Source organism: Alosa sapidissima, chromosome 4, assembly GCF_018492685.1.
Source record: "Alosa sapidissima isolate fAloSap1 chromosome 4, fAloSap1.pri, whole genome shotgun sequence".
NCBI classification, from domain to species: Eukaryota; Metazoa; Chordata; class Actinopteri; order Clupeiformes; family Clupeidae; genus Alosa; species Alosa sapidissima.
This window is the reverse complement of record NC_055960.1, coordinates 8281114-8297518: the sequence shown is the minus strand read 5'-3', so window position 1 is coordinate 8297518 and position 16405 is coordinate 8281114. Positions and strand designations below refer to the sequence as shown.

The following is a 16405-nucleotide window of genomic DNA, read 5'->3' as shown; positions in this document are numbered from 1 at the left end:
CACACACACACACATATATACACACACACACACACACGGTATATGTGTGTATGTATGGCTCTGTAAAATACTGTGTACCGTTGCATCTCGTGTGTGTGTGTGTTAAACGAGTCCCTCTCTGGTAGGTCACAGTGACTCCAACCCCTTCATCAGACTTCACTCTGACCCCCTCCTCTGATGGCCAGTACTCCTCCTGTCTGTGTGCAGATGGGAGAAAAACCTTCAAATGGACGCTAGTGCCCTCTGTACTCGGTGAGTAACGCTGAGAGAGTTAAAGGAAAGTGGGTAACTTTATTAGACACTGGGACCCTCTGTACTCTGTGAGTAATGCTGAGAGCGTAGAGACACTGTAGTAGTGGACACTGCTGAAGCTGACCTGGGGAAACTTGCCTGCAGGAGAGATGAGCGTGACTGTGAGTGCGGCCGCTGAGCCGTCTCGGACTCTGTGTGGCAATGAAGTGGTGACCGTCCCAGAGAGAGGCCGCGTAGACGCAGTCACTCGCTCCCTCAAGGTCAAGGTAGGCATGCCAGTAGTCCTGCACAAGAACCTCTAGAGCTAAAATCACACTTCTAACATCTGTAACTTCTCTTTTGTAAGGCGGAAGGAACCGAGAAGGCAAGAAGTTTCAGCTGGCTCTTATGTCCAAAGGGTGAGCTCCAATCTTCTGTGTCTATAGTTCACGTGTTGTCCTTATGCATACTCTATGGAATGTATTAATAGATTCTTGTGTTAAAAGGAACCTGATGCTATTCTTGCATGCACTGTTATGTCCATGTATTTTGCCCAGACCTTTATTCATATTAGACCACTGGCCATTGGCCTGCTTGGCCCCCAACTCAGTTCCATGTTGTGTCCACAGGGGGCGCCCTGACGGAGGAGGTGGAGCTGACACTCCCAGGGGATGTAGTTAAGGGATCAGCCAGAGCCTCTGTGTCTGTGCTAGGTACCAACAGTCACATACAACACACGCTTCATATGCACAGCAGAGCCTTACATTGGCTGACTGACTGCTGAAACCCTAACCATGTTTGTCCAACACTCCATGCCTCCTGCAGGAGACATCTTAGGTCGTGCTCTGAAGAACATCGACAGCCTCCTGCAGATGCCTTATGGTTGTGGGGAGCAAAATATGGCCGTCCTCTCCCCAAATATCTACATTCTGCAGTACCTGCAGAACACTGGCCAGCTCACTGCAGACATTAAGGAGAAGGCCACCAACTTCCTCAAAAGCGGTGAGATGTTCTCTTCCTTTTGACAGTAGAGGGCAGTAGAGGGCACATGTCTATGTTCATTATTATGTATCCATCCTGGATAGTAAACCCCTGAACAAGATGGCACCTCTAACTTTTGAGTTCTGTGTGGTAGGCATGACTAATGACTATTTCCCATTTACCTTTGTAGCACCGGGTTGAACCCCTTTTGCCTTCAGAATTGCCTTAATTCTTTATAGCATACACTACCACTACCTCACGGGATCAAAAGAGTATACATACTTATATCTACCAGTCAAAAGTATGGACACACACACACACACACACACACACACACACACACACACACACACACACACTACATGGTACAACAATACCTACAACATCCAAAGTATGACAGAAGACAAAGCTCTCTAGAAATATATTATGACCATGTGTCACATTTCGTATTCTTCACTGTTTACCTCTATATCAAATTTGTTGATAATTGATTATTTTATTGATTTGATATTATTAAAGCCAACTTCATTCTTTTGAAGCAGTGCCTCCCTGTGGCCACACCCCTGGACACGCCCCTGATCTTTAGCAGTGCTCTCGATCACGTCTACATGCCTAAATGCATTGAGTTGCTGCCATGTGATGGGCTGAATAGATATCTGTTAATGAGCAGTTGAACACATGTGCCTAATACAGTGGCTGGTGATTTGGAACATAATAATGAGTAATATGGTTCTAATCAACAGGATACCAGAGGCAGCTGAACTATAAGCATCCTAATGGAGCATACAGCACGTTTGGAACAGGAGATGGAAACACATGGTGAGTCCATCCTGGTTCACAAAGTAAGACACCTGTAGACCACAAGACTCTTGATGTTGTTCTATCACATGCTTTTAATCTGGACATGGTTGATGTAATAGATACTGCATTCTCTGACCACAAATCGGTAACGTTTAATGCGCCGTTTCCCATGATTCAACACATGGCTACTAAAACATCACAGTGCCACTCAAGGAGGTCCTCCCCCTCTACGGCCTCAAATGCATCCTCTCCCCGATCTCTGCACTGAACAGGTGCTTTAAAGCTAATTGTGTTTCTGCATTAAAGCGTAACTCACCAAAATGCAACCTAGGGTCGTCTTGTGAATGTACCCGAGTCAAACTTTCATTTAAAAGCATAATTAGGACCGAAGCGCCACTTTTAAGATTGACAGTATTGTAATCGCCTTGTAATTATTGTATTGCCCTTTATACTGGAGTTGATGAATCATCTCTTGCAAGAGTTGGTACAAAACGCAACCGCTAGACTGCTTACCAGGACAAGGAAACGGGAACACATCACTCCAGTACTGCACTGGCTTCCTGTTAAATTTACAATCCAGTATAAAGTGGCATTGACTGTTTTTAAATCACTAAATGAGCGTGCTCCCGGTTATGTCACAAACATGCTGAACTTTTCCACTCAATAACGACCACTAGGATCTGCATCCCACGCAGAGCTGCCGAGCCAAAGCAAGGAGCGCAGCGGATGGAGCTTTGTTGGAGCGCTTTTTAATTTGGAGGCCGGAGCAGCCCCTCTGTTCCGCTCCGATTCCGCTCACACCAAGAGTCTGAGGCCCAAATTCACCCAGATTTCATTAGGGATGTGCCGATCCAGCTTTTTGCACTTCCGATCCGATACCAATATTGTAGCTTTTAGCATCGGCCGATATCGATACCGGCCGATCCAAGCATGTATTAAAGATTAAAGATATTTACTTATTTTGTTGTTATGCTCATGTTGAAAAGGGTTTTACTCTTAAGAACAACTAGCCAACTTAATTAGGTTAGTTTGAATAATCCACAGTGGTTGGTAATGAGAAGCTGACCTGTTTATTCTTAACAGGGTTAAATAAATACAAAATAATAAATAGTCAATTAACCACACAAACTGAATTGGCATCAGTGCTCTGCTCAAGAGTGTAAACCAAGGCTTAAAAAAGCCATCAGTGTAAACAATATTGTAAACAATATAAAAGCAACACACACAAAACCTGAGTAGAAAATAGTCAAATTACCACACACACTGCATTGGCTATAACAACCCAAATAACTGTCACGCCTTCTACAGTATTGCTATCTCCTCCACACTTTACTGCTCCATCTCCATACTCCAATTTCTACTGTTTGCCCTGGCTGCAGTCTGAGCATGATGGGGAGATTCTTCTTCACAAAGGTGATCATTTCAACATGCTCAGGTGTCAGCCTGCTCCTGTGCTCATCAATGATAAGTGAGACTGCGCTAAAAAGCCTCTCACTGTTGCGTTTTAAAAGCGAAACTGATGCCACAACTGGTCTGTGTTTGCTGAAGTAACCTAGGCTACATTTTTTATTACAGAAAATCAAGCAACATAGCAAGTAGGCCTATCTACACTATTTAGAGACAGGAGCTTAAGTTTACCGCGACAACAGCTGCCACTAATTCACATCGTCGTAGGCTGCGCTGATGCACAGACTAAACGGTAAAAAAAGTTATGATGGCCTACTGGAAGCTTCTGCCCTTTTGGATGTGTAGAGTTGTAGGCCTAGGTGCACTTAGTTGTTAGCGATTGACCAGGTTGCTTTTTGAAATGAAATGCGTTTGTTAGACTTTAATAGGAAAATTAAAGTGCGTGCTGTGCCTATACATTACACAACAATCTTAAATCGCGGAGATAGCTTTGCCTGTCTAACGAATGTTGTCAGCAGCAACATGCATAAGAGCCTTAATAGTAAGAGGGTCTCGCGGACACTCGCGGTCGCGGTTAACATTTTAGGCTATATTAATTCAACTGACATGAAATGTTTGCTCGATAACTTTAAATTCTTAGTTGGACATGCACAGACAAGTGGGATGCTGGACAGGTCGCTAGGTGTGCTGAAAAACGCGGACCGGATTTGGGGGGAAAAGCTGAAAAAAACTGGAATGGATTACCTACATCGGTGCGCTGGAAAACACGGACCGGAGTTTTGAAAACAAACTGTATCGGGAGTCCGGATCGGGCCGATCCCATATTTTTTGCTAATATCGGCGGCCGATCCGATCCAAATATCGGATCGGGACATCCCTAGATTTCATGTCTTCGGAATGAAACCAAGACCGTTACATTTCAAAGATATTGGCCATAGTAAGTTCGTTAGGGATGGAGTTGCTAAATATTTTAGAAAGGAAACTGAATGTCATAGCCTAGGGCCTACTGTACAAGCGTACTATTCCTACAAAACAACTAGATACTAATAATGTAGAGCAAGAACATCCATGTGGTGGTTCCAGTGAGTAAACATTGATTTTGGAATTTAAGATGGTGTGGAATTTTGCGGAAACATGAGTGTTACGGAGAGCAAAAACGTGAGCAATTTGAATATGCTTCATATCAAGTAGCCTAAGGCTGAAGTATAACTTGGATGCTAAACCTGTGTTATTTAGGCAATTAATCCCACTGATCCTTTTAGTTTTAGGTTTATGTGTATTGACATTACCAAGCTTGTTCCTTGTTGCACTGTCGGTGTTGCATTATCTTTTACAATAAATGTTCTATGAGTGACGTTGCCGTTGCTCTTAGATCTTTGGGATTTACGTTTTCTAAGGTGACAATTTGGCTTGTAGATTATTGCTTAGTATTATATTAGTAATAGTAATATTGCTTAGAATTGCTTTAAATTGCTTAGTATTATATTAGTAATAGTAATATTAGATTAGTGCTTTCAGTATCCATGCAACGCCTCTGGAACAGCTTACCACCGGAACTCTAATCGGCATCACCTGTGACTGTTTTTAAATCTCTACTAAAAACCCATCTCTTCAGCCCCAGCTGGGGCACCTGCACCGTACGGCGGCGGCCCGGGTCCGATTCCCGCCTCGTGGTCCTTTCCGGATCCCACCCCGACTCTCTCTCCCATTCACTTCCTGTCACTCTCCACCGTCCTATCATTAAACGCATAAAAAGACCAAAAATATATTTTAAAAAAATGTATTATATAATATCTAAAAAATTTTTAAAAAAAAAACCATCTCTTCAGACTTGCTTTTAACAGCCACTGAGCCTGTGGAACTATGGATTTGATGCCACTTGTATTTTGTCTGTATATTTATATGTCTGTTTCTCTCGTTTTGGTTTTTGTCTGGAGGTGTCGGCTGTAGTTGATGCTTGAATCATCTTTTAAACTCTGTCTTTTTTTAACTGTGAAGCACTTTGGAATGTAATGTGCTATAGAAATGAAAATGACTTGCATACAATGCTCCTAACCTTAGACCACAGCTCTTACCTCTGGACAGAAGCAAACTCAGCGTTGTGTCCATCTCTTCTCCCAGGCTCACTGCATTTGTGTTGAGGTCGTTTGGAAAAGCAAAGTCCTTTGTCTACATTGATCCAAAAGTTATAACGGATGCGAGCACTTGGCTTGGAGGAAACCTTCGACCAGATGGTGTTTTCAATATGCAGGGGAAACTCTTCAACAACAGAATGAAGGTCTGACCTGTATGATACTGGATGCTGAATTCTATTTCATTTCTACTGCTTTCAGCACCTGGATTTCAATCACATGCACGTGCAGGTCGAGTGTTTATATCAACAAAGTCACTCGTGACATGGGGTGACGCATGACCCCGTCCTGGTACTTAAGGTGTGCTCACCCCGGAAGTGACCTCTTGAAATCTTCTCGTGTGGAAGCAGGTTGTTTAGAGTGTTGGCATATTTTCGTGGACGAACGCTGGAATCTTTTCAAACCGTACAGTTGGAGCTGCGATTTTCTCGCCCTCTTATAAGACTGCGATTTGTCTACGTGACTTTCTATTATGATCGGTAAGTACACTTTTCTTTATTAATACCGTTACGAGTGAGCTCGCTCTACTGTGGCAACTAGGCCTATGTGGAATCGTTTGGGTGTTTTTTCGCCTTCTAGCGATTCAGGGTGCCTTAAATACATTTTTGTTTATTGAAATGCTTTCGCGGTCTCGCGGGCTTCTTGAGTTAATGACGGATCTTGTGTTTTCCGCAACATCTTCCTAAGTGAGTTAGAATTCAAGCGAATTCCGCTTTTGTATTGGAAGTGCTAATTTCACGTTTATGAGATTGTTTGTTCGCGTTTTCAAACGCTCTCTTCTGTTTCTTATTTCTAAACTAAGGTGGCGAGGTGAGCGCGTGTTCGCTCCTTATTTGCGCATATTTGTTTAGCCTACTGCGTTTGATAGCCTCCCTGATTTGTTGCGTTTGATTAGCCTCCCTGATGAACTGGAGGATGGCCACGATAAGTGTCCAAGCTGTCTGGGCATGGAACACTTAAGGCAGGGTTTGACAGACCAGGCTTGCATGAATTGCAGTTGCCTGAGCGTAGCTGCAAGGACTGCTAGGCTAGCCCAACTAGAATGGGGGTTAAACTCCCAACCACCCCCTGCAAGGAGCCGCATGGGATCCCCAAAAGCAGAAACGCAGAGCAGACACACGGGAGGCCTCTGCTAAGAGGAGGCTTAAACTCCCTACGCCAGATCCTTTAAACCAGAAGGTAGAAGACATGGCTTCGGAGTTCACTCAGATTAAAGCGATGCTCCTTAATCTACAAGGGGAGCACAGCCTGCTGGCGATCACGCAGCAGCCGCTTCAAGGTCTTCATCAGAGCAGCCCCCTGTGCTGTCCCCAGCTGGGGGTGCCCGAGAGGAGGATGGGCTCTCCGAGGCTCTGATAGAGAGCACATCGACGGTTGATGAGTGGGCGGATGATCTGGGAGATGTAGAGTCTTATGGCTCGTACACCCAGGATGCTTCTGGACACAGCTCACAGAAGGGCTCAGTTGCTAGCCACACATCAGCGATCAAACCCGCTGTGAAGATAGCGCTGGCACGCCTGGGCTTAGATGCAGCACCAGCGCAGGTAGGCCCCTTCTACTGCATCTTTTAGCGTGCCTCCTTCAGCTCCTTTCATTGAGGAGTTACAGAGATGCTGGGCTGACCCCAGACGTTTCTCCCATCTCCCCAGCGACTGCAGAACCCTGGCTAGTATGCAGGATGCAGCCAGTCATGGGCTGGACCGCATGCCGTTTATAGGGCCGGCACTTGCCGCCCTTATCCTTTCACCTGATGAGGCATTAAGGCCAGATGCACGTTGTCCCCGGCCACAGTGTCGCCTGACTGACGAGCTTATTGGGAAGAGCTATGACTCACCGGCGCGGGTTGCGCGCATAGGCAACTCAATGTCGCACCTTATACTGTCCCTGTCACAGACCCTCCAGTCCTCTGGAGCAGACCAGTCGGCAGAAGTGCTGAGTGAGGCCTCACTGAAAGCATTTGGGTACATGACAAGGGAACTGGGGAGACTAATGTCGTCCCTGACCCTGACACGGCGACAGATATGGCTGGCTCAGTCACCATTGTCTGAGCCCTGCAGGAAAGCCCTTTGTTGTCTCACGGTGGTTCCTGGACAACTCTTTGGGCCTGCCGCACAGCAAACGCTCGAACGCAGCCTACAGGTAACGCAAACCAGGCAGCAGTTTGCTAGCCTGCGCCGTGTATCCGTTCGGGGACAGAGGCCCGCTACGGCGGGTGATACTCTTCAGCCAATAAGGCGGACCTTTGCACAGGGGTCAACAAGGCCAGAGCGGTTTCGCCGGCCTGCTGAGAACCAACCCTCACAGGGAACGGCGCACGCCTGAATATTGCCCCTTTCGGAATAGGAGGGGGCGAGGAGGTAGACAGTGACGTCTACAGGCCGGCGGTCGGACGTTTCACCAGAGAACAGCTCAATTACTGGGAAGTGAATACAGCAGACCCCTGGGGTAGTGTCAACCCTGTCAAAAGGGTACACCATCCAGTTCAAGCACCGACCGCCGAGGTTTCAAGGGGTCAAAATGACTGAAGGACCAGGGCAAGGCTCTGGCCCTACGCCAGGAGGTTCGGGCCCTCCTGGAAAAGGGGGCCCTCCAGCAACTAGGGTCACCATCACAAGACTGTGGGTTCTATACACATATTTTTTAATTCCAAAGAAGGGGGGTGGACTTCGCCCCATACTGGATCTAAGGCTGTTGAACAGCCATCTAAAGGTATTCAAATTCCATATGCTTCACACAGCAGAGGTATTACAAAGCGTCAAGCAAGACGTCTGGTTTACAACCATAGACCTGAAAGATGCATATTTTCATATTCCAATTGCACTTCACCACAGGCAATTCCTCCGCTTCGCTTTCGAGGGGAGGTCTTACCAGTTCCGGGTCCTGCCATCGGAATCTCTCTGGCCCCCCGGACCTTAACAAGATTTGCTGCGGCAGCCCTGGCTCCGCTTCAAGGCAGAGGTATGCGCATCCTTCTTTACCTAAATGATTGCCCTTGTCTGGGAACAGAGAAGCCAGAGGCATTAAGGGACTCAGCCCTGCTAGTCGCTCATGTCACCAGGCTAGGGCTAACTGTGAATTTCGGGAAGAGCTCCCTAATCCCCAGCCAGCAGACGGTGTTCATTGGAATCGAAACTGGACTCGCAGACAATGAGGGCAACCCCATCTCAGAGGAGGGTAGGCGAGATTCTCCTCTGCATAGTGTGATTCAGGAGAGGCTGAGCTCTGACGCTCAGGTCCTTCCAGGCGCTGTTGGGCATGCTTACAGCAGCTTCTTCCGTAGTCCCCCTGGGCCTTCTTTTCTTTGAGGCCTCTCCAAATATGGATGAACAGGCTAGGGTTTCATCCAAAGCACCACAGGCACAGACTGGTGACCGTTACCACCAGTTGCCTAAAAGGGTTACAGCCATGGAAGAAGCATTCGTTCCTGACTGCCGGGGTTCGTTTAGGGATCATACCTTCTCGCAGAGAAGTGGTAGAGACCGACGCATCCCTGGCCGGATGGGGGGCTGTTTGGCAGTGCAGAACTGCCCAAGGCACATGGGACCCTTGACAGAGGGAACAAAACATAAATTTGTTGGAGCTACAGGCAGTCGCTCTTGCTCTCGAGCATTTCCTGCCAGTCTTAGCAGGGAGACATGTCCTTATAAGGACAGACAACATGTCAGTGGTTTACCATATCAACCACCAGGGGAGCACAAGGTCTCTAGCATCCCTGAGGCTGATTCAGCAGCTACTCTCATGGGCCTACCCTCGGCTATTGAGCCTGAGGGCAATGCACATCCCAGGCACACGGAATGTCACAGTGGACTTCTTGTCCAGGCAACACCCCGATCCAGGGGAATGGAGGCTGAACCTAGAAGTGGTGCACGCCATCTGGCACCAATATGGCAGAGCGGAGGTGGATCTTTTCGCCTCTCAAGCCACAACACACTGCCCCCTCTGGTTCTCACTCAGGGAGTCAACAAGCCCCTTGGGCCAGGATGCGCTGCCGCATGGGTGGCCCCAGCAGCTCCTATATGCATTCCCCCCACTCCCGCTCATACTACCCACTCTAGAGAGGATTCTCTGGGAGGGCCACCAAGTGCTGCTTGTAGCCCCCAGGTGGCCAGGGAGAGTCTGGTTCCCGGTGCTATGCAGCCTACTGGACGGACAGCCTTGGCGTCTCCCTGTGCGCATAGACCTCCTCTCTCAGCTGGGTGGCCGGATCTGGCATCCGAACCCAGCACGATTGCAACTTTGGGTGTGGCCTCTGAAGGGCCTGAACCACTGCTAGGGGCATGTGACCCTGCAGTGGTACAGACTATCCACAACTCACGGGCACCTTCCACTAATGCGCTTTACGCTAATAGGTGGAAGCTTTTTATACAATGGTGCCAAGAACATGGACAGGAGCTATCCTCAGTTTTCTACAATCGCGGTTTGATGACGGACTGGCGGCATCCACTATCAAGGTGTATGTAGCTGCAATATCAGCTAGGCATAACAAGGTAGAGGGAGTTACAGTGGGATCCCATAGTCTGGTGACCCGTTTTCTCAAGGGTGCTCAGCGACTGAGGCCCCCTCAAAGAAGGATGATACCTTCCTGGGACTTGCCGCTGGTGCTGAATGCACTGTCGGCACCCTTTTGAACCTCTGGGGAGGTCGGGATTAAAATGGTTGTCTTTGAAGACTGCTTTTCTCCTAGCCATGTCATTGGCGAAGAGAGTGGGAGAGCTACACGCGCTGTCTGTCAGCCGGGAGTGCCTACAATGGACTTCCGATGGCACAGGGGTGACCCTGTGGCCGAACCCGGCATTTTTACCTAAAACCTTCTCTGCAACGTATGCTAACCAGCCGCTCAGTCTGGGAGCATTCGAGCCCCCAGCCCAGGGAGAGGAACCGGGGCAAGGTGACATTCTTCTATGCCCAGTCCGAGTATTGAAAGCCTATATCGAACAGACCGCTGCCCTCCAGCAGTCACATTCATTATTCATCTGCCACACTGGACATGCGCGGGGCCTGGCTTTGTCCAAGCAACGGCTATCCAAGTGGATCGTGGAGGCCATCAGCTATGCCTACTCTGATAGTGGCTTACCGGTTCCACCTCGCGTTCGTGGTCACTCAACTCTGAGTGTAGCTGGGTCATGGTCAGTACTACGCGGAGTCCCACTTTCCGACATATGCATGGCGGCCTCATGGGCATCGACTTGCACATTTGCAAGGTTTTATAGGGTCAATAGCCACAGCCACCCTCTCAAGCCATTAAAAGGGTATGTAGATCTTCTTCGTGACCCTGTTGGAATTTGTCATCCAGGTGCTGAAAGCACCGCCTCTGGCGGTCAGTAGAAATGAAATAGAATAATTGTTACGTATGTAACCGCGGTTCTATGAATTTCGGATGACCGCCAGTCACTCGGAAGGCGAACGAGAAGATTGCCAAGAGGTCACTTCCGGGGTGAGCGCACCTTAAGTACCGGGACGGGGGTCATGCGTCACCCCATGTCACGAGTGACTTTGTTGATAAACACTCGACCTGCACGTGCATGTGATGGAAATCCAAAATTCATAGAACCGCGGTTACATACGTAACCATCGTTTTCAGTGTTGATGAGTTTTTCATTGTTTTATAGGGGGGTGTAAGCGATGATGTAACAATAACAGCTTACATCGCTGCATCAATGCTTGAGCTGAATATGAGCACTGTTACGGTAGGTAAATCTGTCTCAAACCATCTCCTCTATCAAAGGTTTCATTGAGATGCTTTATCTTTTCCATAGCTGTCTGAACATGACTAGAAAGTCATACCCCTTTTGTACCGCTCATGAGAAATATAACCTTTGACCAGAATGTTTAAAAAATAATCTATTTTTATTACTTCAGCAAGAAACCATGAGGTTCCTGAAGTCCTCCGCCAGTGACCGCTCCAACACCTACACCACCGCTCTGCTGGCCTACACCTTCAGCCTCGCTGGGGAAGCAGACCTCCGAGCTGAGCTGCTGAAACACTTGGACAGCGTAGCGACCTCTGCTGGTAGGACACGTTGTGCAGTGTGCCAGAACCGACATAGATGAGCAAACACGTGCATCTGCTGCCTTTATCTCCTACGGCTCATGTCTTTATCTCATACGGCTCATGTTTATCTCATACGGCTCATGTCTTCAACGAGAAGATATGATCACATATCGCCAGTACTAAAATCACTACACTGGCTCCCAGTAAAACAAAGAATTGATTTTAAAATACTTCTTATTGTTTTTAAATCATTGAATGGCTTAGCCCCATCATATATCTCTGATATGATCACTGCATATACTCCAGCCAGATGCCTACGGTCCTCAAGCAAAGGTCTCCCCGAGAATCCCGAGAATAAATACTAGTTCCGCTCATGGTGCTTTTAGTCACTATGCCCCTACTCTCTGGAACTCCCTACCTTCTGAACTGAAATCTTCCCAATCAGTGAACTCTTTTAAAAACAGACTGAAAACATATTTATTTGCCTCAGCTTTTGGTTAAAATTGAAGGTCTTTCCAAGTTGGTGTGGCGACTTTCATTTTTATTACTTTTATCAGAAATTCTTATTTCTAGTACCATTTTTTTATTTTACTATTAATGTGTTTTAATGTCTATTTGATAATGTTTTCTAAAAGCACATTGGAGTCTGTGTATGCATATGAAATGTGCTATATAAATAAACTTGAATTGAATGTCTATCTCCTACGGCTCATGTCTTCTCAGGGAGTCTCCTGCACTGGTCTCAGTCCTCATCAGAGCAAGCTGATTCCCTGGCAGTGGAGACGAGTGCTTATGTGCTGTTAGCTGTTCTCACCAAACCCGCCCTGACGGCTGCAGACCTGGGCTATGCTTCCAGGATCGTCAACTGGCTGGTGAAGCAGCAGAATCCGTATGGAGGCTTCTCTTCCACACAGGTGCTCCACACACCTTTCCTTTCTAAGCTGTTTGTGTGTGTGTGTGTGTGTGTGTGTGTGTGTGCTGACGGCTGGGTGTGTGTGTGTGTGTGTGTGCTGACGGCTGGGTGTGTGTGTGTGTGTGTGTGTGTGTGTGCTGACTGCTGGGTGTGTGTGTGTGTGTGCTGACTGCTGGGTGTGTGTGTGTGTGTGTGCTGACGGCTGTGTGTGTGTGTGTGTGTGTGCTGACGGCTGTGTGTGTGTGTGTGTGTGTGCTGACGGCTGGGTGTGTGTGTGTGTGTGTGTGCTGACGGCTGGGTGTGTGTGTGTGTGTGTGTGTGTGCTGACGGCTGGGTGTGTGTGTGTGTGTGTGCTGACTGCTGTGTGTGTGTGTGTGTGTGCTGACTGCTGGGTGTGTGTGTGTGCTGACGGCTGGGTGTGTGTGTGTGTGTGTGTGTGTGTGTGTGCTGACGGCTGGGTGTGTGTTCTCTCAGGACACGGTGGTGGCACTGCAGGCTCTGGCTCTGTATGCCACCAAGGTCTTCAGCCCACATGGCTCCGGCACAGTGACCGTGCGGTCAGCAGGGGGCGACACACACCAGTTTGATGTGAACCAGCACAACACACTGCTGTACCAGGAGAGGGCGCTGCGCCACGTTCCTGGGAAGTACAGCGTGGACGTGAAGGGCTCTGCATGCGCTTCTGTGGGGGTCAGTGGAAAAGAACTTGTTTCTAAACTATTGATGATGGATACTCTGTCCGTGACATTTCTTCACATCTCTCGCCCTCTTCAACAGGTCGCTCTCTTCTACAACATCCCCACTCCCAGTAAACATTCAACCCTGAGCATTAAGACTCAAGCCAAGCCTCTGACTGAGGGACAGTGCAACAAGGCCGATGGGCAACAGGCCTTCAGCCTCCACATCACAGTCCAGTATGTGTGTGTGTGTGTGTGTGTGTGTGTGGGCAGCAGGCCTTCACAGTACAGTATGGAGCTCCATGCAGCGCCTGCTTCTGCTCTCTTTGACTGAACTAGTCTGACCGCATCCGTTCTAATAGTTATTCCTCCTTTCTTGTGCAGATACACATCCGTTCTAATAGTTATTCCTCCTTTCTTGTGCAGATATAACGGACCACTGCAGAGCACGAACATGGTGATAATAGATGTGAAAATCTTATCTGGCTTCACTGCTGACGCTGAAAAAGTAAGTTGTCCCTCCTACATCTGTTGCTCTGTGTGCACCATCCATAATGTTGCTGATGGAGGCTGTGTTGTGTGTGTGTGTGTGTGCACCATCCATAATGTTGCTGATGGAAGCTGTGTTGGTGGGCGTGTGTGTGTGTGTGTGTGTGTGTGTGCACCATCCATAATGTTGCTGATGGAAGCTGTGTGTGTGTGTGTGTGTGCGCGCACCATCCATAATGTTGCTGATGGAGGCTGTGTTGGTGTGTGTGTGTGCGCACCATCCATAATGTTGCTGATGGAAGCTGTGTTGGTGTGCGTGTGTGTGTGTGTGTGCACCATCCATAATGTTGCTGATGGAGGCTGTGTTGGTGTGTGTGCACCATCCATAATGTTGCTGATGGAAGCTGTGTGTGTGTGTGTGTGTGTGCACCATCCATAATGTTGCTGATGGAAGCTGTGTTGGTGTGTGTGCACCATCCATAATGTTGCTGATGGAGGCTGTGTGCACCATCCATAATGTTGCTGATGGACGCTGTGTTGGTGTGTGTGTGCACCATCCATAATGTTCTGTGTTTTAACAGCTTCAGGGCAGCATGTTTGTGGACCGAGTTGACAGGAAAGATGACCACATCCTTGTGTATCTGTCAGAGGTAAGGCCATCTGTAAGAATCCTGGTTTTCACTGAAACATGCTGCACCTACTTGCGCTCTGTCCATCTGATGTGATGTGTTTCTTTTGATTTCCAAACAGGTTCGAAAGGATATACCTGTTGACTACGAACTGACCATCCAACAGGATTTGCCAGTCACCAACCTGAAGCCAGCAGGGGTCAAGGTGTATGACTACTACCAGACCAGTAAGACTCCATAGACCAAGACCAGCATTACATATATGTATAATTACATTGCCATGGATACAGCAGTGCTAGTAAGCCCCTGACCAATGAAATCTCTCTCTCTCAATCAGGTGACCAAGCTGAGGCTGAGTACTCCTCCCCTTGTGCAGGTCAGTTAGTCTGCTGAGTCCTCTAAAGAACAACAACAGGTCCCAATATTCTATTTAACGTGTGTGTGTGTGTGTGTGTGTGTGTGTGTGTCCTCCCCTTGTGCAGGTCAGGGGACAGCAGAAGGAAGAGGTCATTAAGTGGAAATTATTTTGACATTTCAACTCTTTAACTTGCTGATGTGTTTGCAGTATTTATTACAGATATACAATCAATCCTAGCATTTGTCTCATGTTCATACTGTTCAGAGGATTGTCAGTTGAAGACAATATGTTTATGAAAGAATATGAATGAAAACAGTATTACCGTACATCCCTGCTGAAAAAAACGGCAAGAAACCAGCTTCTGCTGGTCTTTGCTGGTTTTCTTCCAGCTATTGCTGGACTTTGCTGGTTGGGCCACCAGCTGGATATGCTGGCGTGACCATCTGAGGAAGTTGGTCATGCTGGTGTGACCAGCCTGTCTTGTGGGATACAGCTGGTGCAAGATGGTCATGCTTGTGACCAGTCTGTCAAGCTGGCCATGCTGGTTTGCTAGAATGACCAACATAAACTGGAATGGCCAGTTAAACCAGCACTATAGACCAGCAACACCAGCTAAAATGACCAGCTTGAGGTGGTACGACAAACAAAACCGGCTGAATTACCATCATAAGCTGGGAAAACCAGCCGAATTTATGTTTTCGCAAGAGTTTTGTTGGTCTAGCAGGTCAACCATCATAGGGTGGTCAAACAAGCTGGTTAACTGGTCTTGAATTTCCCCTTGAGGATCAATAAAGTATCTATCTAGCTATCTCTATCTACTGTATCTATCTAACAAGCTGGTCAACCAGCAAACCACCTTTAGCTGGTCAGGCTGGTTTTTTTCAACAGGGATGTAGAGCTCAGCATTGTCATTTTATGAAGGAATATGGTTGAAAACAATATTATGAAACAAGGAACATTGTTATATATGGCTTCACGGCATCCTGATCCATAATATCCACAAGCGGTGATCATCAGGGACTTGAGATGGTATCAAAACATATCAGTAGCAGCTCCTGCTACGGACAGGTGGTTTTTATTATGATTTTAAATTTGCCTTGCAACTTGAGCTTAATAGAAGTGGTTGAGAAGAGAAGTGGGCAAGTGGGCCACGCTGCTGAGAAGTGGGTTTGACGTCACTTGGCAATGTTTGCAGTGATTGGTATTTTCTTCTAGCTGTGGTACCTAGGTTTAAGAAGAAACACATTAACAGCAAATCTACTCCTTCCCATTGTACTTGGTACAACTCCTTTTAACCTGGATCTTTATGTTTAACCTTCTATACTAATGAGCCCATGAGTGCGTTCACATCTTTATTTGTAAGAGAATATCCTGGGGCCCTCACCCATGACTCGTCAGGGTTGACTCGGTTGGAAATCCAATAACTGCTTTGCTGCTGTACCCACAGCTGGACACAGCATTCTCATGTAGCAACATTAGTTACATTACTGAGGCCCTCCGCTGGACACAGCATTCTCATGTAGCAACATTAGTTACATTACTGAGGCCCTCTGCTGGACACAACATTCTTATTCAGTTCCATCTCTAGAAGTCCCCTGAACATTCTAAAGGGTATGAGAGGTGGGGCCTGTTGGTCACATGGCACTCAAACTAATCAGAGGGCTGAATGTGATTGATTGGTTTGGGGCCTTTATCCAGAGGGCTGAATGTGATTGGATAAAGGCCTCGGGTGCCACATTTGGACTGAAGAGTGTATAGAGCAGCAGAATGAGCAAGAACACGGAACCATTAAAGG

At 47.5% G+C, this 16405-nt stretch overlaps 1 protein-coding gene across 8 annotated transcripts in view; it reads left to right on the top strand.

Moving 5' to 3' along the window:
• Positions 1–14814, top strand: part of LOC121706379 (alpha-2-macroglobulin-like protein 1) — a 38757-nt gene extending 23943 nt beyond the window's left edge. For all 8 annotated transcript variants that reach the window (XM_042088047.1, XM_042088044.1, XM_042088041.1 and 5 more), the window contains exons 21-37: positions 126–252; positions 397–518; positions 599–650; positions 861–944; positions 1057–1233; positions 1956–2031; positions 5542–5698; positions 11162–11239; positions 11412–11562; positions 12268–12458; positions 12932–13147; positions 13235–13371; positions 13561–13642; positions 14205–14273; positions 14374–14479; positions 14590–14628; positions 14735–14814. In XM_042088047.1, the coding sequence (XP_041943981.1) occupies positions 126–252; positions 397–518; positions 599–650; positions 861–944; positions 1057–1233; positions 1956–2031; positions 5542–5698; positions 11162–11239; positions 11412–11562; positions 12268–12458; positions 12932–13147; positions 13235–13371; positions 13561–13642; positions 14205–14273; positions 14374–14479; positions 14590–14628; positions 14735–14766 (1896 nt within the window). In that variant the 3' untranslated portion in view covers positions 14767–14814. The remainder of the gene's footprint in view (positions 1–125; positions 253–396; positions 519–598; positions 651–860; positions 945–1056; positions 1234–1955; positions 2032–5541; positions 5699–11161; positions 11240–11411; positions 11563–12267; positions 12459–12931; positions 13148–13234; positions 13372–13560; positions 13643–14204; positions 14274–14373; positions 14480–14589; positions 14629–14734) is intronic.
• The last annotated feature ends 1591 nt before the right edge of the window (positions 14815–16405 follow it).